Source organism: Oncorhynchus gorbuscha, linkage group LG03, assembly GCF_021184085.1.
Source record: "Oncorhynchus gorbuscha isolate QuinsamMale2020 ecotype Even-year linkage group LG03, OgorEven_v1.0, whole genome shotgun sequence".
Taxonomy (NCBI): Eukaryota; Metazoa; Chordata; class Actinopteri; order Salmoniformes; family Salmonidae; genus Oncorhynchus; species Oncorhynchus gorbuscha.
In genome coordinates, this window is record NC_060175.1 from 55,269,284 (window position 1) to 55,295,601 (window position 26,318).

General features: G+C 42.2%; 1 protein-coding gene across 1 annotated transcript; it reads right to left on the minus strand.

The window, feature by feature from the left end:
• Nucleotides 1–293: 293 nt before the first annotated feature.
• On the minus strand, nt 294–25,421 carry LOC124031589 (rho-related GTP-binding protein RhoA-D). The gene is made up of 5 exons (XM_046343017.1): nt 25,263–25,421; nt 10,518–10,675; nt 8,321–8,441; nt 3,450–3,580; nt 294–2,373 (listed from the first exon to the last, which is right to left on the minus strand). Exons 2-5 carry the CDS (start codon nt 10,671–10,673, stop codon nt 2,200–2,202), a joined length of 582 nt encoding a protein of 193 aa, XP_046198973.1. The 5' UTR covers nt 10,674–10,675; nt 25,263–25,421; the 3' UTR covers nt 294–2,199.
• Between the last annotated feature and the right edge of the window lie 897 nt (nt 25,422–26,318).

The window sequence follows — 26,318 nt, forward strand, 5'->3', positions numbered from 1 at the left end:
AGTAAACTTAAATTGACATTTCCACTTCCATGCAAGTGAAATGTCTAACCGAGTCCAAGCAATACAGAAAATAGAGATCAAGCATATTGGAGTGGTGTAATGTTGGAGCCATGGTGGACACAAGTAAAAAGTTTAATGGAAATAGGTGGTTTGAAAAGCTAAAGACCGAGAGGAGCCCGAATACAGTATATTCCAGCGCCAGTCTCAGGCATGCTATAGCTCCAGTGTTGTTCCATTACGTAAATCAAGTCAAATGACAACAGTAAAAGAAAAACACAGCCTAGATTGACCAGTGACTTCAGCAACCCCGATGCATTTTATTGTTCTCAGCAGTGCAATATAAAAAAAGACAGAAGACAAGAAATCATGTCCGAATGCAAAAGTAATTTCCAATTATGTAGCACACCCTCCAAACGTTACTGTTAACGTAACACAGTGCAGAGCACGGCATTTTAGCTGTGCGACAGGTGGGGAGAGAGAATTGTGTGGGGGCTTTCTTGGCAGCCAACAGAAGTCTCTCGCTCTCAAAAAAAAAATTCAGGTCTTGCCTTCTTGTCAAATAGCGCCAAGCCAGAACAAACTGAGAATTGACAAACCAGTTCCTGAAAAATCAGGCAAAGCACACTGGGAGTTTCCTTCCTCAAATGAAATACAATCAACCACCGAGCTGAAGAGATCTCATCTATGGATGATCAAATTCTAACTGGGGTTTCAACCAGGTATGTTTTGCAGAACGCTGTGGCAAAGTGTACCTTGAAAATAATACTCTTAATTTGTCAAGCATCATTTCCCCCTGACATTCGTTATTGCTGGGTGAGTGAGTGCTGGGAGTGTTGAACTTTGTGCAACATGACAGAGGTGTCAAAGTTGACTGGCTGTGGCGTGTTGGCATTGAGCAACCGGTCCAGTCTCTGCTCGGCTCTCGGGGAAGGGAACGCTAAAGTCGCACAGGTTACCAGGAAAGAGAAGGCACTGAAAAACACTCGTGGCTCCTCAGAATGCAGTCAGACTGGAAATCTCCAGGCCAGTCAACCCTGACAGGATCTCGAGGCAGGATACACCAGTCAGTCCCCCCCCATACCCCAGTAGCTCCAGCCTTGTGACAAATACATTGGCATTCTCATTCTAAAAAGAGGATTGTGTCAACTCATACAAACCTACTGTAGCTACTGTAGACCATGCTCCCCTAATCATCATGCGATACCGGTTTTAACTTGTCACGTCCTGGTGTGGTGGTACTTTAAAGTCATGCTAGCTTCTGTTTATGTGGGATATTCAAGCATCTCTGTACAGCTGTGGAACAGCTGTTCAATCCAGACCTTATTTGAGGGGGCGGATGGACTTCTCTGCACACATATCTGTAGGGTCATGTTACAGTGCCATTAGGTGCTCTGACTACCCCCGGGGGGGAGCTGATCTCAGTCAATACGGACTAGCTGATGCTTTCTCCTAAGTAAAATAACTTTGAAGTCGTTTCCTGCGGCTAGTTGTCGACAGCCCTCAAAGCCTAGGTTACATGCAGCAAAGCTCAGATTGCATTACAATACATACTGTGTATAATTAACGTGGGGAGGCCCTCCGCTCCCCTGCTAGTGAGTTGACCAACAGGTCAGGAGGAGCATTATTTAGTGGTATGCAAGGACTTGAAAAATATATATTTTTTAAAGGCACTGGTTCTAAAGAGCAAAACCTCTCCCCTGGAAAGTAGACCCTCTTAACATGGAATCTATGCTAGCGGACAGGACGGGTTACAAATGAACAAGAGTTTGGGTGAGTCCTGATTCCAACAGTGTGCATGTTGACAACACAAGCTCTGTTGACCGACTGTTTGTACAGGCCCAGGGAAGGACAGCCAAATATTTTTGCATACAAATACATGTGCATTTATTATCTTCTCAAAAGCGACAGGGGGAAAAAAAGACGGCTGTGGAAAAACTAGACGAATGACAGTGTATCCATTGCATGGAATAAGCATAACAAACAAAAACAAAGCTGAGAAGTTTAAACACTAATTTCTAACCTGTGTTACAGACCAGTCCTTTTCCTTGTTATTTTACGTTCAGCACTTTCGGCCGCCAACCTCTTTAGCGTGAAATGAGATACAGTACAAAGATGCCATTTGGTAAAAGGTCAGTCCTGCGTATATATATATATATATGTTGTTGTTTTTTCAGTTGACGACTGAGGTCTTCCTCCTCCTCACAACAGCAGGCAGGCACCCCTCTTCTTGCGCTTGCGCACCTGCAGCGCCGCCCTGGTGGCCATCTCAAAAACCTCCCTCACGCCATCCTTTGTCTTGGCTGAACACTCCAGGTAGCCAAAGGCACTGATACGGTTAGCCATGTCCCGGCCCTCCTCTGGCTTCACTGGCTCCTACAGGGTAAACAGACACAGGGTGTCAAAACTGGTGTGACCATGAATGTACGCACACACACACCTAAGCAGTGTGAATTTACCAACAACATTCATGGGACACTTATACCATAAAGACTATAAAAACACAATGTAAAATGTATTTATCCTAGTGCATGTAGCCTACTGTGTGTAGGTTGCATCACCCCCCCCTGCTCTAGATTTATGCTTGACTACAGAACATATCAACCCTGGGAAATAGCATGACTCCACTGCCTGGGTACAACATAGCCACCACCAATGTCACTTTTAACATCACACTAAAACACTTAAAAGTGATGACTTGTGGGGATCGTAATCCTTTCTCACACCCTCTTTGTTACACAGTTCCCTGCACTCAGAGAAAGAAACGGCTGACAGAGTCAGAGGGCTTTGTAACCCCCCCCCCCCCCCCCCCCCAATCACCAACTGGACCTGGAGACTAGTACCAGACAGACAGTAGGCCTACACAGAGAGACAGACAGAGAACATGCCGTCATGCAACGTACTGTCTGCCGTCCATTAGAACCCGCATTGAGAAGAGGAAGACACTTCAGACTAAACAAACAAGCTAATCAGTGACTTGCAACTTCTAGGAGCAGTTGCTCCTCCCCCATGCCAGGCAGAGCAAAATCAGGCCCAGCCATGTCAGACCTGTCGAGCTACGTGTTTTTCTAAGAAAGCAAGGGATGCCAGTGACTCGAGTCTAAACAGCCTTTTCCTGAAAAGTTTTCCACAGTCTAATCAGTGATGACATTGGTCACTCAACCACCATCTTAGTTTGGCTGGTTATCTAGCCTCACGTATCCTGAAACAATGACTCAACTTAAAGGGGAACACTAATATCATTTGACAAATTGTGGTCTTAAAATGTTATCCCTTCCAGAGGCCTAGTTGAGGACACCAGCCACATCTAAAAAAAGTGTTGGCTAGATAAAAAATTAGACAGACTACTTTATCCAACCCTTTCAGATTTATAGCAGTGCCTCCTACCTATGGGTTAGGGTCTGTTTGGGGGTTTTGTGCAGTACACTCAGTATGGAACTATGGTACGGTACCTGCTTCATCTTGGCCAGCTCCCTCCGTGTGTGTTCGTCGTTCCTCAGGTCCTTCTTGTTGCCCACCAGGATGATTGGAACGTTGGGGCAGAAGTGCTTCACCTCAGGGGTCCACTTCTCCGGGATATTTTCTACCAGAGGAAGAAGGAATGAGAAGCAAGTACATATTTCAGAGATACTTATGGGCAGTGGCGACCCGTCATTCAGGGCAGGTGGGGCAGATACTTTTTTTTCCCATTTTTTTTTTGACATTTGGGGGCTTGCCTGTTTTGCATGTTAATTTGGCATTAACATTTTTAACACAAGTTTCCAAACAATGTAAATATATAAACTCAGCAAAAAAAAAAAAATCATTTTTCAGGACCCTGCCTTTCAAAGATAATTAATAAAAATCCAAATAACTTCGCAGATCTTCATTGTAAAGGGTTTAAACGCCGTTTCTCATGTTTGTTCAATAAACCATAAACAATTCATGAACATGCACCTGTGGAACAGTAGTTAAGACACTAACAGCTTACAGACGGTAGGCAATTAAGGTCATAATTATAACAACTTAGGACACTAAAGAGGCCTTTCTACTGACTCTGGAAAAACACCAAAAGAAAGATGCCCAGGGTCCCTGCTCATTTGCGTGAACGTGCCTTAGGCATACTGCAAGGAGGCATGAGGACTGCAGATGTGGCCAGGGCAATAAATTGCAATGTCTGCACTGTGAGACGCCTAAGACAGCGTTACAGGGAACCAGGACAGACAGCTGATCGTCCACGCAGTGGCAGAACACGTGTAACAACGGCACAGGATTGGTATATCCATACATCACACCTGCGGGACAGGTACAGGATGGCAACAACAACTGCCTGAGTTACACCAGGAACGCACAATCCCTCCATCAGTGCTCAGACAGTCTGCAATAGACAGAGGCTGGACTGAGGGCTTGCAGACCGGTTGTAAGGCAGGTCCTCACCAGACATCACCAGCAACAACGTCACCTATGGGCACAAACCCACCGTCGCTGGACTGGCAAAAAGTGCTCTTCTCTGATGAGTCACGGTTGTGTCTCACCAGGGGTGATGGTCGGATTTGCATTTATCGTCGCAGAATGAGCGTTACACCGAGGCCTGTACTCTGGAGCAGGATTGACTTGGGAGGTGGAGGGTCCGTCATGGTCTGGGCCGGTGTGTCACAGCATCATCGGACTGAGCTTGTCATTGTAGGCAATAACGCTGTGCGTTACAGAGAAGACATCCTCCTCCCTCATGTGGTACCCTTCCTGCAGGCTCATCCTGACATGACCCTCCAGCATGACAATTCCACCAACCACGTTGCTTGTTCTGTGTGTGATTTCCTGTAAGACAGGAATGTCAGTGTTCTGCAATGGCCAGGGAAGAGCCTGGATCTCAATCCCATTGAGCACGTCTGGGACCTGTTGGATCGGAGGGTGAGGGCCATTCCCCCCCCAGAGATGTTCGGGAACTTGCAGGTGCCTTAGTGGAAGAGTGGGGTAACATCTCACAGCAAGAACGGGCTAATCTGGTGCAGTCCATGAGGAGATGCACTGTAGTACTTAATGCAGCTGGTGGCCACACCAGATACTGACTGTTACTTTTGACCCCCTTTTGTTCAGAGACACATTATTCCATTTCTGTTAGTCACATGTCTGTGCAACTTGTTCAGTTTGTCTCAGTTGTTGGATCTTGTTCATACAAATATTTACACGTTAAGTTTGCTGAAAATAAACGCAGTTGACAGTGAGAGGACATTTCTTTTTTTTCTGAGTTAATAATAAAATACAAAAACTTTGAGCATTTCTACCTCAAAGCGGCTCAAAATGACCATATGCATATTTAACAGTCTCCATAAGTAACAATAACCACCAGCCGAATAAATCATTTTAATATACACATTCACAAAGATAAACTTTATATTTTGTTTAGGAAGGTCATGAAAAACATACTAAGACACTTTTTTGTTCTATTTATCTGCGCTTAGTAGCCAAAGCTATTAGGCTGCACCATGCCAATTAAATCCAATCAAATGTTATTTGTCACATGCGCTTTGTACAGGGACACATTATTCAATTTCTGTTAGTCACATGTCAGTGGAACTTGTTCAGTGTGTCTCAGTTGTTGAATCTTATGTTCATACAAATATTTTACACATGTTAAATAAGCTGAAAATAAATGCAGTTAACAGTGAGAGGACTGTTCTTTATTTGCCGAGTTTATATCATTAAGTTAATAAAGCCGCATACAAACATGGTCTCTTTGTTTTCTTGAGTAAGGCAGCTCCAAAATGCAGGTGTTTCAGCCTAACTCGGTGCTTTCTGTGGTGGTAGGGCAAGCTAGCAGAAAATACGGAGCGTTGCGCCGTGATTGACTCGGTTTTCTGTCACTCGAGGGGACACGATTTCATGGCGGCTTCCAAGGGGAGACCTCAAATTCTGGCCCTTTGTGTGCCGACATAGTTACATTAGAAGTGCCCATCCAAGAAGGCTCAAGGTCATTGGGCACAGATAAAATTACATCAAATTACACATGTACAGTAGCTTTGATTGGACTGATCATGTCAACATCATACTTTCAAAATCCTAGCTAGCAGTCATCATGAATCAAGTCAACAAATCGACTGGCAAATCCTTTTCATATGAAGATAAATAATGAAGAGATATTATAGATAACGTATCGGTGCTCATCGGCCATTACACAGAAAGATGGAAATTGCAAATTCAACAATGAGTGGTTTGGAAGGAAGTGAGCACAGCACAAGCTGAGTCCAAAAATGTATTGTATGCTGCTGCTTAAATTATGTAATTTGCCAGGGAGATATGTATACTGTAGCTAAGAAAGTAATACTAAGTATGTTGTGTAGTAAGCTGTTAGTAGCCCATGTGCCTCACACTAATCATTTGGCCCCTTTTCCCCTCTTAATTTCACCACTCTGATTTGGTGGTGTGCACATGTAGCCTGTAGCCTGTTTCAGAGAAATGTAATCATTGAATATTGTAAGAGCTTTCATTGTCTGCTCATATGCATTTTTAAAAAGAGGCATTAAATGAGGCAGAATTAACTGTTTCGCTGCCCAACAAGGCTCTGCTGATAGCCAGGTGTTAGCGGTGGTATGATGTTGGGACAACAAACCTAAGTTTGTGGGCACCGTTTGTCACTGTTACAGTGCGACTAATGTAGAGTTGTGTGTTGTGTAGTGGCTTTGCTGGCATTCATACATTTTATATTTCAATGTCCCACTAAGATGTGCATGCTAAAATCGCCACTGCTTATGGGACACTGACTGGAGCTCAGCAGACATGTTCATACACAGGAATCAGATTAGGTCCATGCAGATCATTTATCCCACCTGACACCCTATACAGTGCATTCGGAAAGTATTCAGACCCTTTCACTTTTTCCTCATTTTGTTGTTACAGCCCTATTCTAAAATTGAATAAATTAATTGTTTCCCTCAAATGTACACACAAGAGCCCAATACTGACAAATTTTAGAAATGTTTTTACATTTATATATATAAAAAAACAGAAATACCTTATTTACATAAGTACTCAGACTCTTTTGCTATGAGACGTGAAATTGAGCATCCTGTTTCCATTGACTATCCTTGAGATGTTTCTACAACTTGGAGTCCACCTGTGGTAAATTTAATTGATTGGACAGGATTTGGAAACGCACACACACCTGTCTATATAAAGGTCCCACAGTTGACAATGCATGTCAGAGCAAAAACCAAGCCACGAGGTCAACGGAATTGTCCGTAGAGCTCAGAGACAGGATTGTGTCGAGGCACAGATCTGGGGAAGGGTACCAAAAATGTCTGCAACATTTAAGGTCCTCAAGAACACAGTGGCCTCCATCATTCTTAAATGGAAGTAGTCTGGAAATTCCAAGACTCGTCCTAGAGCTGGCCGCCCGGCCGAACTGAGCAATCGTGTGAGAAGGGCATTGGTCAGGGAGGTGACCAAGAACCTAATGGTCACTGACAGAGCTCTAGAGTTCCTCTGTGGAGATGGGAGAACCTTCCAGAAGGACAACCATCTCTGCAGCACTCCACCAATCAGGCCTTTATGGTAGAGTGGCCTGACAGAAGCCACTCCTCAGTAAAAGGCATGACAGCCCGTTTGAAGTTTTCCAAAAGTCACCCAAAGGACTCTGACCATGAGAAACAAGAGTATCCGATTAGATAAAACCAAGATTGAACTCTTTGGCCTGAATGCCATGCGTCAATCTGGAGGAAACCAGGCACCGTGCATCACCTAGACAATACCATCCCTGTGGTGAAGCATGGTGGTGGCAGCATCATGCTGTATGGATGTTTTTCAGTGGCAGGGACTGGGAGACAAGTCAAGATTGTGAGGGAAAGATGAACAGAGCGAAGTACAGAGAGGTCCTTGGTGGAAACCTGCTCCAGAGCGTTCAGGAACTCAGACTGGGGAGAAGGTTCACCCTCCACAGGATAGCGACCCTAAGCACACAGCCAAGACAACACAGGAGTGGCTTCGGGATAAGTCTCTGAATGTCTGAAAAGGGTCTGAATACTTATTCTTTTTTTAATTTTTAATTTTCCCAGCTTTTGCTTTGTCAATATGGGGTATTGTGTGAAGATTGATTAGGGAAGAAAACAATTTAATCCATTTTAGAATAAGGCTGTAACGTAACAAAATGTGGAAAAAGTGAAGGGGTCTGAATACTTTCCAAATCCACTGTATAAAACTGATAAACAGACAGTCACAGTCACTTCCAGTTGACATTAAAACAACTTAGCCAGCTGTTAAGACAAGTGCTGTTGGAAATCAAAACATCAGAGAAATCAGCAACTGAGTGTCCCCAGACTAGAAATAAGCTTTTCTTCTGGTAATTTACCTAAACTGTCAGGGCTGTCGATAGAGAAGCACATGAGGATGACATCTGTGTCGGGGTAGGAGAGAGGCCTCAACCGGTCGTAGTCCTCCTGGCCGGCTGTATCCCACAGCGCCAGCTCCACCTAAAACACGCCACATAAGAAGAGAAGAGGGTCAGGACTTCGCAGATACAGTCAAAATGGCTGCTCATAAATAAATAAAAAAGGCAAAATCTTTCTGAAGCAAATCTCTCTCAGAACCCGAGAGTCCTATTTTTGATATGATGTTGAGTAATAGATTCTGGGAGAGATGCATGTGCAGATGAGCAAAAAGAAACAAAGCAAAATAAAAACGCACTTAACCATCCATGGTCACTAAATAATGGTAATACCGTTTTTATTTACCAAAGTCAGGAGCGCCATGACTGGGCTGGGCAGTGTCGGGCCAAAAGCAGTGGAGCAAAGTGCTGGCACATCTTTTACTGTGGAAATCATTACAAGATACCGTAGCTGTAATTTTGTTTTCACCATGTTCTCATAGGGAAATGTAAAACACCATCAAAACAAAGCAAAACTGGAAACAGTCATGCCTTAGAAACCGCTAATAATGACTAATATGATTCAGAGCAGTGTTTCAGTTTCACGGTTCCTCACAGAAAAATCTGCTTCCCAAATTGCATCCTGTTCCCTGTATAGTTCACACTGGGTCCTGGCCAAAAGTAGTGAGAATAGTGTGTCATTTGGGATGCAGAAATACTGTATCTCTGAGAAATCTCTCAAGTGATGCGGTAGGAATTTGGAGTACGATTTGCACATTTGACACACTCGCGGTGTGAAGTCTTAGTAGGTTAAAGTCTTTTTGGTGGCCGTGAAACTAGCAGTGATAACCACGATGACTAACAACAAGATGTGGCTTCGTCATAGCTCTGGTCTTGGGGAGAGAGAGAAAGCAGTGCAGCAGCTAACGACTGGCCGTTTGTCTCTCTCTTCCACGGGCAGGTTTTCACAGGGATGCAGAGAGGAGGCATGGTGGCTTTATCCCATCACACCACTGATTAATTCCATTAGGGAAATCAGGTGATTAAGGAGAATCTAACCAGATACATTCTGTTCCTCTGGGGAGTAGACCAGAGCAACTACATTACAGTCTGCTGGATTCTACAACTGAATTGTAATATTCTGCCACAACTTGCTCTTTTACTCTATACATGATTTATGCACTATTTGGAAAGAAAGAAAAAGTCCAATGTCTTTGAGAGGAGGAGCCTGTCCTTCATACATCTAGTCAAAAGGTTAGTAACATAACGTTGTATGACTACAGTACACACACATTATTCAACCATCCCAAAATAGCAGCTATAGAAGAGGTTTGTAGGGCGGGTGGGAGAGGGAGGCTACATACTCCTGGCATGAGCAATGGGGTTAGGAGCCATATCCCCTCTGGACACACTGACTGACTGCACAGCACAAGGTTTTGAAAAAAAAAGAGGCTATATTTAGAACTGGGCCCGGCCCCGCCCACTGAAGGTGAGAGAAGGAGATTTACCATTCTCCCTGAAGGAAAATAAGATTTAAATGTGGACTGTGGCGACTATATACTGAGAACACCAATCTTATCCACACCAAATTAAAGTGGGGGTAATTCTGGGGGCGCAGCCCCCTGGGAGAGCTAAGCTGAATGGGGGGCTGGGAGGTGGCACGATCCACAACAAGCAAACTTGGATCCCTGACTTTGTGTATTTCCTGTACAGAAGATAACAGTACATCAACCCCTCCCCCACCTGCCTGTTGCTCCCCTAGAGCAGGAAATGAGAGGCGTTTATCAGGCTGAGGGGCAGTCTTCAGGGGGTGGGGAATTGCCAGTGGACATCCATGTTCCCAGTCGGTGCAGGAAGCCCAGGAGTACAGTCATTTCCTGTTTTGCCAGGCTGTGATCCTGTGCTGGTCAGCACAGGAGAACAAAGACCATTGACATAACATCCCATCTGCTGTGGAGGGGCCCTGGCCTCCAGAACACAGCTAGGCTACGCCCCATAACGAAGAGCCCCGCGTCACTCCCACTACGCTCCATAACAAGACCGTTTGTTAACCAAAGCCTTATGATATAGGTTTACTGTGTGGGTTGGCTGTATGGTTCATGTGTATGAAGACTTTACATTTAAGTATGGATCATTTCTCTATTTTTTTGAAAATGTATTTCCTGGATGGTAGTCTACACACCTGTTTGCCATCAACCTCGATGTCCGCGATGTAGTTCTCGAACACTGTGGGCACGTAGACCTCGGGGAACTGGTCTTTACTGAAGACAATGAGAAGACAAGTCTTTCCACAGGCTCCGTCCCCCACGATCACCAGCTTCTTCCTAATGGCTGCCATTACTGTGGAGAAAAATAAGCAGGGAACACTTTAAAGTCACTTCACTGGATTTCCACAAAACGTTGACAACCCTAATAACCTGTTGGGATGTAAAAAGTCAATATACTCAGCGAGAGAATCGAGCCGGGAAACCTGTCAGGGAATAAGAGTGTGATAAGGAAGCAAGATGTAGCTAGGCTTAGTTCTGTTCTACCCCTGAAACAAAGTTTTTTTTCTTCCATTTATTACAAGCATTCGGACAACTGACACCATGAAATCCCATTTCTAAAAGGAGTCTGTTTGATCTCCAGGTGGGGGGGGGGGGGGGGCAAGAGAGAGGGATGAGGCAAGCTGGGACAGGGAGGAATGTTGTGTTCCATCAGCCCATTCACTGACTCCACCCTTCTTGTTTCCTACTATGGTCAGTCAGTGGAAAGGCAGGCAGCACGCGGAAAGGCATCCGGGAAACTATAAGTGCTACTCCAGCTGTTTCCTTAAACTATTACAAACAATATTGTTTCTTCTCTGTCCCTGTCCCTCTTAAATTGCCCTGGTTACCTACATTTCATCAATAGGGTATAGAGTAACTTTTGAAATGTGTGGTATTTTAAATTTATAATGTGATTTTCCTGTGTTTTATATACATTTTCACACTATGAGGTTGGACTAATACCGTGAAACTTATGAGAATGCCCTTTAGTTCCAAAAAGCTGTTTGAAAACACCAGCTGAAATCCGCATGTTTTGTTGGGACAGAGTTTTAGCCTGCCTGGTGACCCAGTAAATTAGGCATAGTTAATAGACCAATAAGAAAAGAGTTCCAAACCTCTCTGCCAATAACAGCTAGTGTTCAATTTTCCCCTCACCACTCATACCACTCCCAGACAGTCCTAGCAAAATTCTTGCTTGAGAAATGCTCTTTGCTAAGATGCTGTTTTGTCTTTGTTTTTAAATTAAAAATGGTTAAAAAAAATACAAATAAAAATCACAGTAAGGTACTTAAAATGCTGACTGTGTGAAACACCAGTCAGTTTCAGAATAACTCAGGCAAAGAGAGCGAGAGAGTGATGCCCTGCCGCTGACCAGATCACAGTGCTGTGTGGGATAAACGTCCTTGATAAACGAGGTGCCTGAGAGGAAAGCAGAGCAGCTATGCATAGTCATTTGGCTGCCTCCTCTGCTTCTACCCCGACGACTTGGCTGACAAAGCCCCTTTACCGAAAGCAGAGAAAGTATTGGACATACATACATCATATTCTATTCATCATGCCTTCTAGCAAAACAATTATATTCTCCTCCTGTGTTCTCTCCTGCTTGGCTGTCAGGAAACACACGACACCAGATGCTGCTGAGTAGAGATAAGATTCAGACAAGCAAGAAATCTGTCTAGATAATGGGGGGGGGGGAATAGCACAATATATAATCTAGCTAATGACTGAATTGTATTAAGGTACAGAGGTTTCCCACCCCACACTGACAACTCTGTGAACCACAGATTAACTCAAGTCAGATAGTAAATCTGGCTGGACAGGAGAAGGACCAAAAACACTGGATGGGCCTGAGACTGAGGCCAAGCAAGTGGGAGAGGAGACAAGAGCACCAAGCCAGGCTCCCGAAGCTCACCCTGTGAAACAAAACAATCCACTTCCTGTGCTAGGCTACTGTGGTGGGGAGGGGCCCTTGGCTGCTGCCCTATTTGTACAGGCCTCCATGGAGTCGAGCAGAGGAGAGTGCTGCCAAAGACTAAACACACACAAAGCCCTCCTCTCTTTGCACACCACTAAATGATAAGACAGTGACTGCATACATGGGCCCTTAGTGTCCAAGAATCACTAACAACCATTAAGGAACATCTTGAATTGAAAAAGGTTATAATTCTTATATTTCCATGTAGACAACATCCATTACACACACACACCTTTTTAAAAATGGCAGGCTTATAATGTTGCTGACAATTAGTGTTAAACACAATGCACTGGATCAGTAACACAGTAGAAGATAGACGAGCCACTGTACTCTCCCTTTTCTATTCCGTCATCAAATTCAGACAATTACCCAACAAGTTATTGGGACAGCCACCAATTTAATACAGCAGAACCATCTGCAGAATGTGAAAAGGATAAGCCATCAACCCGGTCTTACTCATCCCACTTCCCACTAGGGGTAATGACCCACAAACTCATTTGCTAAAAATAAGAAATGAGCTTGATCCTCCTCTCCTGAGGCAAAATGGAGTGAAGTATGCCAAAATATTCTCTCGGGGAGGAACTATAACTTCCTCAACTGAAATCAATGCACTAGACATCCAGAGAATGAGTCATATGACGGGTCACTTCTAACTATAGACTACACCTAAAAACGCAACATGTTGGCACCATGTTAGATGAACAGAAATAAAGACCCCAGAAGTGTTCCGTAAGCACAAAAAGCTAATTTCTCTCAAATGGTCTCCACAAATGTGTTTACATCCCTGTTAGTGAGCATTTCTCCTTCTCCAAGATAGTCCATCCACCTGACTGGAGGTGTCATATCAAGAAACTGGTTAAACAGCACCTTGTGCTGGGACAATAAAAGGCCACTAAAATGTGCAGTTGTCACACAACACAATGTCTCAAGTTGAGGGAGTGTGCAATTGGTATGATGACAGCAGGAATGTCCAGAGGCGTTGCCAGAGAATGTAATGTTCATTTCTCTACCATAAGCCATCACCAACATTGTTTTAGAGAATTTGGCCGTATGTCCAACCGGCCTCACAACCGCAGACCACGTATAACCACGCCAGCCCAGGACCTCCACATCTGGCTTCTTCACCTGCAGGATCATCTGAGACTAGCCACCCTGACAGTTGAAACTGAGGAGTATTTCTGTTTGCAATAAATCCATCTTGTGGGGGGAAGAAACTCATTCAGATTGGCTAGGACTGGCTTCCCAGTAGATTAGGGCCTAATGAATTTATTTCAATTGAATGATTTCCTTATATGAACTGTATGTGAGTAAAATTGTTGAGATTATATATATATATATATATATATATTAATTTTTTTAAACACTGAGAAATATGTTTGGCACATCAAAGTCACAGTACCGATTCGCAATACATATCGAAATGCATATCATATCAGTACCTAAATATCGTGATATCATATCGTGAGGCCCCTGGCAATTCCCAGCCCTAATGTGTAACCTTGAATATATATATTTAAAACAATGATACAGAAATATATTTGTATTCGCTGGGACGGCAGCCATGTTTTAATTCAACTAACATACCATTGAGACATATCCAGGTGTACATGCAAATATGGAGGGATATGTAGACCTTCGTTAATACCATATTGACGGAGGAGGCCATAACACCGGGAGCTGTTTGTTATTCTCAGTTAAAATGTCAATGTTGGTAAAAGACACTTTCTCAAAACAAGAAAGAGGCTGTTGAGGTACAAAACAAAGCTACTACTTTTCCAGGTAAATAACATTCAGCATTGAAGGACTGCATCTACACAGTGTACAAAACTGAATATTAGGAAGGTGTTCTTAATGTTTTGTATACATACGTATTCATGGATGCCAGGTTTCCCCCGCCCCAAAAAGAAACCGAGAGACTAAAAGATACAGTACCAGTCAAGTTTGGACACCTACTCATTCAAGGGTTTTTCTTTATTAAAAAAAACTATTTTCTACATTGTAGAATAACAGTGAAGACATCACAAGTATGAGACAACGCATATGGAATCATGTAGTAACCAAAAAAAAGTTTTAAATCAAAATATCCTTTTCCAACAGGTTTGAAGGAATTTCCACATATGCTGAGCATTTGTTAGCTCAGCATTATGACACCATTAACAAGACTCTTATTATTGGTGTCCTTTAGTGGTTTCTTTACAGCAATTAGACCATGAAAGCCAGATCCACGCAGTCTCCCCTGAACAGTTGATGTTGAGATCTGTCTGTTACTTGAACTCTGAAGCATTTATTTGGGTTGCAATTTCCGAGGCTGGTAACTAATGAAAGTATCCTCTGCAGCAGAGGTAACTCGGGGTCTTCCATTCCTGTGGCGGTCTCATGAGAGCCAGTTTCATCATAGCACTTGACGCATTTTGCGACTCCACTTGAAGCAACTTTCAAAGTTCTTGAAATTTTCAAAATTGACTGACCTTCATGTCTTAAAGTAATGGTGGACTGTCATTTCTCTTTGCTTATTTGAGTAGTTCTTGTCATAATATGGACTTGGTCTTTTACGAAATAGGGTTATCTTCTGTATACCACCCCTACCTTGTCACAACACAACTGATTGGCTCAAACGCAACGAGGAAAGAAATGCCACAAAATAACGTAACAAGGCACACCTGTAAATTGAAATCCATTCTAGGTGACTACCTCATCACGCTGGTTGAGAGAATGCAAGAGTGTGGAAAGCTGTCAAGGCAATGGGTGGCTACTTTGAAGAATCTCAAATATAAAATATATGTTGATTTTTTTAACACTTTTTTTAGTTACTACATGATTCCATATGGGTTACTTCATAGTTGACATCTTCACTATTATTCTACAATGTAGAAAATAGTACAAATAAAGGAAACCCCTTGAAAGAGTAGGTGTCCAAACTTTTGACTGTTTCACTCACACTTTCTGGTGAGATACATTCAGCCTCTAGAAAATTAAACAAATATTTACATATTTTTTTATTCCTTCAATTTGCAAGAGGCTGAATGTATTTCACCCGAAAAAGCATCCTAGTGAGCAAAACAGCACCCTTCTGTATGTGTAGGCCATCTGATAATGTCTGGTCAAAAAGAGTATGATATTGTTGCCGCCTGTAGCATTGAATGCATAAATAAAAGTATTAAATAATAGCCAATCAGCACCGAGATAAATTGAGTGAGCTCAACTATGGATGGTCCTGGTGCACCCCAAAAAAATATTTGTAAAAGGAAGCCAGTTTGGATTTGGCATCGCACCAATCACATTCCAACAAGCGCAATAAGTAATTGACAGAAACAACTTGAATTGTTGCATCTTGTTGTTGTCGTCTGGTGGATAGCTAGCTAAAATGGTCCCTTTCCTAAATGGATGGAGAAAGAGATTTGGACTTGTGGTTTTACTCAATTATCTGTACTGGCCAATGATAATAAAAGGTGATTCTGATCAAACCATATATTTATACATTGGGCCCCTGGCTTGAGAGAATTGAAGTTAAATATGTAATGTTGCCCACCAAAAAGGAAGTTGGGCTAGCAAACAAGCTTATTAGCCAGGCAGCATAGGACAACAAATAAAAGTGTGTATGGTATGACAGTCAGAAAGTTTCGGCAACATGGAAGAGGATGGCATTGGTGTTTCTATAGTAGGATGAGTCAACATGTTTTTCTAGTTGCATAAATGTGCACGCACACACACAAACACACCAGAAGCATGGACAGACACATATTTAGCTTATGTTGATTGGACTAAATAGTTTTTGGTTTATTTTAGTTGTCACAGTATTAGACTAAGCATAGTTGATTTGATGTTGAAATGGTGTTGGAATTAGTGGAGGCAGCTCCTGTTCTTTGCTACTTGCGGTAACTCTGGTTCTAAATCAATGGTTTAGTAGTACAAACATGTTGGAAACATTCATTTGCTTGACCATGCTGTAGGTCACATAACTGTTTGTTACATGCAATATGCTTTGTGAACTTCACCGGACAGAGGTCGCGCTCCGGTTTTGTGCTGAAACAAGAAGGTGTGGTTGAAGGTATTCTGCCACTGTCTTACTATTGTCTTGGCCTTAGGCCTATGTATCACGGTGACAAGGCATATGAACTAACAGGTTATAGAGTAAACAACGCAATTATCACAACACGTAGGTTGTAATATGGCTTCTCCCTCCCCTGGCCTGGCTACCCCGGTGATTTTACCCCAGCTACTGCCTACATCTAACCTAATATTTGGTAATACACATCATGCATGACCAGAGAAGGAAACAGGGTCATATTTAAGTTCAGGTGAAACTAAACCACGCATAAACCAACATCCACCAGGATATCAAGGCCTATAGACCTGTTCAGGGAGCATTAGTCTAGTGTGACACATACAGCATATGTTACAAGAGGAGAATGACAACTGTGTGTGGGAGTGAATCCAATACTAGTAAAACAACCCTCTCACTTAGAGTTAACATTTCTCTTTTAGAAAGTTTCCAGAGGCCTAAACCAGTCAGCCAGTAGAAGTTTTGCAACCAGAGCAGTGTGAGTAGTGAGTACTGAGAAAAGTGACCCAGGCACGGTCGGGTGGGGCAGATTCTCAGTCTATTGTAGGAACAATAAACCACACATCAGGAGACCGGCAGTACGGGGTCACACGCACCCGGGGAAAGCTTCTTACAGGAAAATATATCCACCTTTTTGTAATGTCATGACCAAACAGAGACTTCAGGAGCGGTATACAAGTGAAAACAGGCCATAATCCTAACAGCATTGTTTCATCTCTCAACAAGCTGAGAGGTTTCTTATTGTAGCCTACAAGTGCAACATTTTAAGTCAGTTGACATGATCAAAAGGTCATTTCCTGATTAGGAACTCTCACCAGCAAGTTAAGGACCTTTATTAGTCTTAAACACAAATAAATAAATAATAATTTGTATCCTGTCTGGAAGTCATAGAAATGAAAATGTTACTGGAAATATTAACATGTTTGACTACATCAGTCAGTATTGACATTTTAAAGAGTTTGTACAAAATGTACACAATCCATTCTCCACTGCCAGCAAGACTAAACTCTCCTTCCAGACTCATATTAAGCATCTCCAATCCAAAATGAAACCTAGAATCGGCTTCCTATTTAGCAACAAAGCCTCCTTCGCTCATGTTACCAAACATACCCTCGTAAAACTGACTATCCTGCCGATCTTTGACTTCGGCGATGTCATTTACAAAATAGCATCCAACACTCTACTCAGCAAATTGGATGCAGTCTATCACAGTGCCATCCATTTTGTCACCAAAGCCCCATATACTACCCACCATTGCGACCTGTATGCTCTCGTTGGCTGGTCCTCGCTACATATTCATCGCCAAACCCACTGGCTCCAGGTCATCTATAAGTCTTTGCTAGGTAAAGCTCGGCCGTAGCTCACTGGTCACCATAGCAACACCCACCTGTAGCACGCGCTCCAGCAGGTATATCTCACTGGTCACCCCCAAAGCAAACACCTCCTTTGGCTGCTTTCCTTCCAGTTCTCTGCTGCAAATGACTGGAATGAATTGCAAAAATCACTGAAGTTGGAGACTTCTCCCTCACTAACTTCAAGCATCTTACCGATCACCGCAGCTGTACACAGCCCATATAACCAACTACCTACCTCATCCCCATATGTTTTTTTTCTGTTCTTTTGCACACCAGTATTTCTACTTGCACATCCTCATCTGCACATCTATCACGCCAGTGTCAATTGCAATTACTTCACCACTACAGCCTATTTATTGCCTTACTTAATTTGCACACACTGTATATAGACTTTCTATTGCATTATTGACTGTGCGTTTGTTTATCTCACGTGTTTCTTTGTCGCACTGCTTTGCTTTATATTGGCCAGGTCTCAGTTGTAAATGAGAACTTGTTCTCAAATTGGCCTACCTGGTTAAATAAATGTGAAATATATAAAAAAAATTAAAAGACAGCATAGACCACATGAGGTACACTCACTGCATGGTTTTTGTGTGGGTGGGTCAAGCATTAAAGTTGAGGTGACGGCAAAACAACATGTATTTAACCTCTGCGCTTGAGACGATTGTCCCATGTCCTCCGTCACCTAAGCATATTATAAATGACCAGAGATGACAAAATGGTTCATGATGAGAAGCACATTTATTGTTTGTATTACTGTGGCCCCGATATGCTGATAGTTGATGTAAAAGAGAAAACAAACATGTATTAAGAGTGTGGAAGCAGACAGTTTGGCGCCAAAGGTTTTTGTTGTGCGTTTCCAGTCAATATAGCCCGTCTTTCTATTCATGCCATTGATGATCAAACTTTACTACTGTAGTACATTGTGATAATGTGTTACAGCTAAACGTGAAGGTCAGTCATCAGAAATGTCTATGGTTAACATGCATTCCTCTTATTGTAGAGTCCTCTGGCTGGAAGTTTCACCCGGCAGACACGTTCCAGAGCGCAATTAATGAATGGTACGAGTAATGCGGTAGTAGCTTATCCCGGGTTGGCATACATATTTATATCCCTGGTGGTATGCATGCTTAAAAGCATGTGTAGCACCTTTATTGACGTGTGCTTGTAGTGATGAATGCATGTTTATCGTCTGTAGCTTGAAATTCATGCATTGCTAATTGAACATCTAATATGGCGGTTTCTCATTGGCTGTTATATTACGGGAAGGGGCTGTCGTTTGTCGAATAGACAGGTAACAGGTCGGCATGCTGCCGGGGTAACAGGCATACTTGAAGCCTGGGTTCGCTTTGATAGAGCGCTACTTATTTATATATATATATATATATATTTTTACTTCATTCGGTTTGTCTGATCAACGCCATTTGTTATTTTTGTACAGTGGCCGGCGTTATTTCTTCACTTGCAAATACTGGGCAAGTAAAACCAGATCTACCACTGTTGCCTTCTCAATGTTAAAGTCCAACCCATGGGTCACTTTTACAGAGCATATCTGAGAAATGGGCTAGAGTTCACAGGTTGGCAGTAACTGTGGCTGCTGTTTGAAGCAGAGAGAGAGAGGAGCACACAATGTCTCAGGTTGGCTCCACCATAACTACCCATCACATGTCACATTACACATGCTAACACCTCTGGTTATCAGTGTAACTAGGACCAGTCACATCCATCACTAGAGTTTGTATGGCAATAGACTTTGCTCTCTCTCAAGAGGATAATCACCACGTTACATTTGACTCATTTAGCAGACGCTCTTATCCAGAGCGACTTACAAGTAACCAGAGACTGCTATGGGCCTAAGCGCTACTGTAACTTGAAATGTATTTGCAAAAAAGCTTTAGGCCTAATGATTTTAGGATTTATGCCCTAGGCTCATAACACACATTGTTTTCCATTTTCAATCAAGCATAGTTAAAGTGCCTCTGTCTGGCCATATAGTTCCCAGGGCTGCCATAGACAAGGCTATTTAGTTTCACCTAAGTTATTTCTCAGTGTAATGGTAGTCCTCGTGGTTAGAGAGTAATTCTGGCACCGTGTGTGAAATTAGCATAATGTGGACTGGAAATGATACATTGTTTCATTCTCAGTAGGTGAATGGGTCTTTCAATGTCACTCATACTTTTGGGGCGGACATTTTATACACATACTGGTTCTTTCACCTCCATTTCAATACAGTGTAAGCCTATTTCGCTTACGGGGAACCGTTGATGTAGGAATCGAACACCCACTTCTAGAATTACAAACTTGTGTAAAAGCAAATTCAAAAGCAAAACAATTTCCTTTCCATTCAATGTTTAGAAGAGCAGTGACGGACAGATTTGATCCTTTTAAGAGCAATACATTCTGTGCCCTGTTCAAATGAGAAAAAGTGGATTGGTTGGTATATGGCCATTTTGTTAGAAATCCAAAGACATGAAGTTGGTGGAAATAGTACAACTGAAAACGGACACTGATTTACCATTAAATGCTTTAGCATTAGGCTCAGGGACAGTGAGACTGACAAGATAGAAAGTAGAGGTTGACCGATTAGGATTTTTCAACGCCGATACCGATAATTGGAGTGCCAAAAAAGCCGATACTGATTAATCGGACGATTAAAAAAAAAAAAAATGTATTTATAATAATGACAAACTCAACAATACTGAATGAACACTTATTTTAAGTTAATATATGAACAAAAATCAATTTGGCCTCAAATAAATAATGAAACATGTTAAATTTGGTTTAAATAATGCAAAAACAAAGTGTTGGAGAAGAAAGTGCAATATGCTCCATGTAAAAAAAAGCTAATGTTTAAGTTCCTTGCTCAGAACATGAGAACATGAAAGCTGATGGTGCCTTTTAACAATCCCAGTATTCCCAGGTAAGATGTTTTAAGTTGGAGTTATTATAGGACTATTTCGCTCTATACCATTTGTATTTAATTTACCTTTGACTATTGGATGTTCTTATAGGCACTTTAGTATTGCCAGTGTAACAGTATAGCTTCCGTACATCTCCTCGCCCCTACCTGGGCTCGAAACAGGAACGCATCGACAACAGCCACCCTCGAAGCATCGTTACCCATCGCTCCCAAAAAGCCACGGCCCTTGCAGAGCAAGGGGAACAGCTACTTCGAGGTCTCAGAGAGAGTTAGGTCACCGATTGAAACGCTATTAGCGCGCACCCCGCTAACTAGCTAGCCATTTCACATCAGTTACACCAGCCTAATCTCGGGAGTTGATCGGCTTGAAGTTATAAACAGCTCAATTCTTGAAGCACAGGGAAGAGCTGCTGGCAAACGCACAAAAGTGCTGTTTGAATGAATGCTTACGAGCCTGCTGCTGCCTACCACTGCTCTGTCAGACTGCTCTATCAAATGTAAAATCATAGACTTAATAACATAACACAGAAATACTATGTCATTAATATGGCCAGAAACTACCATTTCGAAAACAAAACGTTTATTGTTTCAGTGAAATACGGAACCGTTCCGTATTTTATCTAACGGGTGGCATCCATAAGTCTAAATATTCCTGTTACATTGCACAACCTTCAATGTTAAGTAAAATTCTGGCAAATTAGTTCACAACGAGCCAGGCGGCCCAAACTGTTGCATATACCCTGATTCTGTGTGCAATTAACGCAAGAGAAGTGACAATTTCCCTAGTTTAATATTGCCTGCTAACATGGATTTATTTTAACAAAATATGCAGGTTTTAAAAAAAGTATACCCCTGTGTATTGATTTTAAGAAAGGCATTGAGGTTTATGGTTAGGTACATTCGTGCAACGATTGGTCTTCACACAGTTCACAACGAGCCAGGCGGCTCAAACTGCTGCATATACCCTGACTCTGTTGCACAGAACGCAAGAGAAGTGACACAATATCCCTAGTTAAAAGAAATTCATGTTAGCAGGCATTATTATCTAAATATATAGGTTTAAAAATATATACTTGTGTATTTATTTTAAGGCGTTGATGTTTATGGTTAGGTACACATTGGTGCAACAGTGCTTTTTTCACAAATGCGCTTGTTAAATAAGCGTTTGGCGAAGTAGGCTGATTCAATGATAAATTAACAGGCACCACATCGATTATATGCAACGCAGGACAAGCTAGATAAACTAGTAACATCATCAACCATGTGTAGTTAACTAGTTATTTTAAGATTGTTTTTTATAAGATACATTTAATCCTAGCTAGCACCTTACCTTGGCTCCTTGCTGCACTGACATAACAGGTAGTCAGCCTGCCACGCAGTTTCCTCGTGGAGTGCAATGTAATCGGCCGTGATCGGTGTCCAAAAAATGCAGATTACAGATTGTTATGAAAACTTGAAATCGGCCATTCCGATTAATCGGTCGACCTCTAATAGAAAGTGTGCTGGTTGGTATATGTCCAGGACATGGCGACCCTGAAAGGTATGCCATTGGCCATCCCACATGTGGAAATGCAGCAGGCTGATGTCTCAAAATAGGAGACCCAGGCTAAACTTGATTAAGGCATATTTAGACATATTCTAAAATGTTGAAATTATGGCATGGGATATAATTTTATTTCCATGGCAATATCCTACCTTCCACTAGGGGCAACAAGCACCTTTTATCATCTAGTAGGCTTGCGATGAGCTAGAGCAGCGGGTTGAATCCCAGCGTTAGGCCCACTTTTTTTCCCCTATCCCAAACTTTGACACTTAACCACTCAGAATTATTACAAACTTAACCATCAACTTCAGTTTCAGTATCCCTTTTGCAGTTTGACATGCAGCTAACATACGCCAAAATATGCCTTAATTATAAACCAGCAACACCCTCCATAATCTAGACGCAACACGGTCCCACACGCATAGTTAAAAACAGCCAGCCATGCCAGATCTCTGCTACTGCAGTTGTCACTTTCACTCAACAACTCAGCCCAAACAGGACCAACAGGTCGGCTCTGTAAGCCTTCTATTACAGTGCTACTCTTCATGAAGAGGGCATAGGCATACAGCCTACATTCCTTTCCAAATCACAGAACAGTCCCAGCCTTAAACCTGGTCCAAATTATTCATAAGCATTCTTAAAATTGCACCGAATGTCAAGCATTTCAATGGGGACGTCCACAACGGAGTTGTATCGCAACGCCCCCTTGCGGTTGAAGGCTCCGTTGCGAGACTGACTCTACATGCCTAGATTATTATTGATTTATTTTTTATTCAAGTCGTCTTCAGTCCAGCCAGAGTCCGTCGAAGACCGGGAAGTTACCAACCACAGAAAATGAAAATGTGGTTTTCGGCGGTGGCTTTATGGGATAGCTAGCAACTTGTGAACAATTACCCATTCCGATAAGTGAGTAAGTACTATTTTAATGACAATGTTAAATAATACATATTGGCTGCTAAGCCAATTATATTATATGACTGACTCCCGTAATGACCTTGTTTGATAATTATTAGGTGGAGGACGCTAGCTACAGTGTCTTCAACCTAGCCTAGCTTTGCAGTGAAAGGTAGCTTCACTTGCTATAAATTTAGAGAAATTAACTAAACAAAACATGTTTTAGCACCTGAAATAATATATTTATCCTGTCTTGAATTAAGAGGTCATATTTTCCAATCTCCCAACATAAATATTATCTCTGACGAGAGAGAGGCTCTCCTCCATCTTGTTTTACAAACAATACACTTCTGTCCAGTAGCAGGGCAACTGGGAGCTCAGAACTCTTAAATGGGAAGTCTCCGACCTCCGACTACAGTGCGTTCAAGAGAACTGGGAACTCTGGGTGGGGGGTGGGGGGGGAACTATCTCCAACTGGGAAAATTAATTTAGAATGGTCATCAAACTCGGAATTCCAAAATTGAGAACTCTGGCCTCTTTCTTGAGCTAGAATTTACAGACAACAACACCCCCCCCCCCCTCCCTCCCTCCCTCAACACACACACACTTCCCACTTGTCTTGAAAGCACCAAGACTCTAAAGATAACTTATGGCCACCGAGTGGTGCAGCAGTCTAAGGGTGTCTGCTAGAGGCATCACTACAGACACCCTGGTTCGAATTCTGGGCTGTATCACAGCCGACTGTGATTGGGAGTCAGCGCACAATAGGCCCAGTGTCGGCCTGATTTGGTCGGTATAGCTCTTCATTGTAAATATACATTTGTTCTTAACTGACTTGCCTAGTTAAATAAATGGTGTACCTACGTCACGATTTGTACAGGGCGTTAGCCCATAGCCATGACTAATGCCGCGTTGACGTGCTTGTCGTAACTAGGAAACTCAGAAATGTCCGACTTGCTAACTGGTTGTAGTTATACACCTGCCACATTCAACTAATCAACTAATCTCCAAGTTCCGAATAGCTTGTGAACGTGGTATTAGCCAACTCAACTCCACGGTTTACGATTGAGTTGAGCAGCAACTAGTGTGGGCAGATTGGAGGACCGCCGTCACAAAATTAAGTCATCAAAAACTACGGATTTCAGAACAAACAATAGCACGCAATTAAACAGAACATTTGGGTGGTGTAATACTTTTCTGATAATTATATTAGGCTGTGGAAATGCCTCTAATAATTTCTGAGATTAATTTCTGAACGCCCTTTCGTTCAGAAATGACAAACAACTCACCGTCCAGAGATATATTTAAATTCCTACAACAAATAAACTCGACAAGGCCTGCGTGTTTTAAGTTAACCGCTTTTAAAAAAAAATGTTTTTATTGAAACCTTTCAAATTAACATGAGTGTAATATAGGACTTGTTCTCAAAGATTGATTAGCGAGGTTGCTGCTTTTGAGTTCCGTCAGTAGCCTTGGCATATGCTGCATTCGTAACCAAGTGAGAAGTATGAATTTACCACATATACCTGGGAGAAAAAAAACACTGAACGCCCCTCCAACTCGTAATTACTAGTGGCAAACTCATATTGAACTCCTACTTCTCCCGCACGTTGACCTCTTGAATTCAATTTACTGAGGATATGACCTAGAAAACAGCCTTTAAGGCAGTTAAATGCAACGCAAAAATAATAATAATCTGTTATTTGAACACTAATTTGTTTACAAACACGATGTATTTGTTTGTTTTAGCAGCTTGTTGGCCAATCAGCATTTCTCAATGATAAATACCAGTGAATGCATCCAACTAGTATTTGATTTCACAACGGGTAACTTCCCACCTCCCACTTGGTTACAAACGCAGCATAAGAAGCAACAGTGTATCAACAATTACGTCGAAATCAGTGAAACGTTAAAAGGGCCGTGGTACAATAATGAGTAGTTCTGGAATACCCAGGAATACATTCAACCTAAAAATCTATAAGAATAAGAAACATAGGCTAACTTGTCGAATGACTAACTATCGCCACAAGCCACCACCTACTTTCCTGGGCCGAAGCAAAGTGGCCTAATCAATTATTTCCAAACGGACAATCCTAGTCCACCCCGCTAACCATAAGAATTGAACATGATATTTCAACGAAAGAAATTACCTCTCTTCTGGCCGTTGTTTCGATTTTACTCCCGATTTGCCTTCCTTCTCTCTGGATCGTGACACCCTTGCTGCAGTATTCGGTAAATTAGCCTACATAGAGGGTGCTAAGAAACAGGACAGACAAACATAGGATCCTCCCACCGATCAGGAAAGCAGTGGTGGCGCTTAATCTCTATTGGTTAGGGACGAGGTGCAGCAGTTGGAATCAGTGAGGTCCCCTCCCTTTCCACGGTCAAAAATAATGACATCATTCGTTCTACAAGGATTGTAGAATAAAGGGAGGGGGCCAAGGAAGTACACAAGTAGGGTGTGGATGAAATGGTCACCGAATCCGTTATTAACCAGCATCCTCAGAACTATTATTTCCATATAAAATATATATGTTCTATAAGTAGTCTGTGTTACAGTAATTGTTCAATTGTAGGGTAGTTTCCCCCCTATAGTTTATATTTAACTAGGCAAGTCAGTAAAGAACAAATTCTTAATTACAACGACAGCCTACCCCGGCCAACACCGGGCCAATTGTGTGCCACCCTTTGGGACTTCCAATCACAGCCAGATGTGATTCAGCCTGGATTTGAACCAGGGTCTGTAGTGTCACCTCTTGCACTGAGATGCAGTGCCTTAGACCGATGCAGTGCCATTCAGGAGCCCAGTATGAAAAACAATAGCTCTTCTCAGATGACTCTTTTTGTCATCTGTATTAGACATGTAAGACATAATTATATATATTATTAATATTAACAACCCAGCAAAATGAACATAAACGAAACATTATGGTATCAACCATTCATTTCTGTAATCACTCTAAATATACCCTTTGTTTTCCCTCTAAACCTTCCCTTTCCAGTGCAGAGATTTCTGTATAATTGTAAGGGATTGCACACATTTCTGAAAGATTAACAGGATTTATTCCTGGACTGCATGGTCATTACCTAACTACATTAGGTATAATGCCATCATTTACCAAGTTATTATTTCAACATCTGGTTCAGAACAAATGCTAAGTTTGTTCAAAAATACATTTTAGAATAATTATTATATAGGTTCAAAG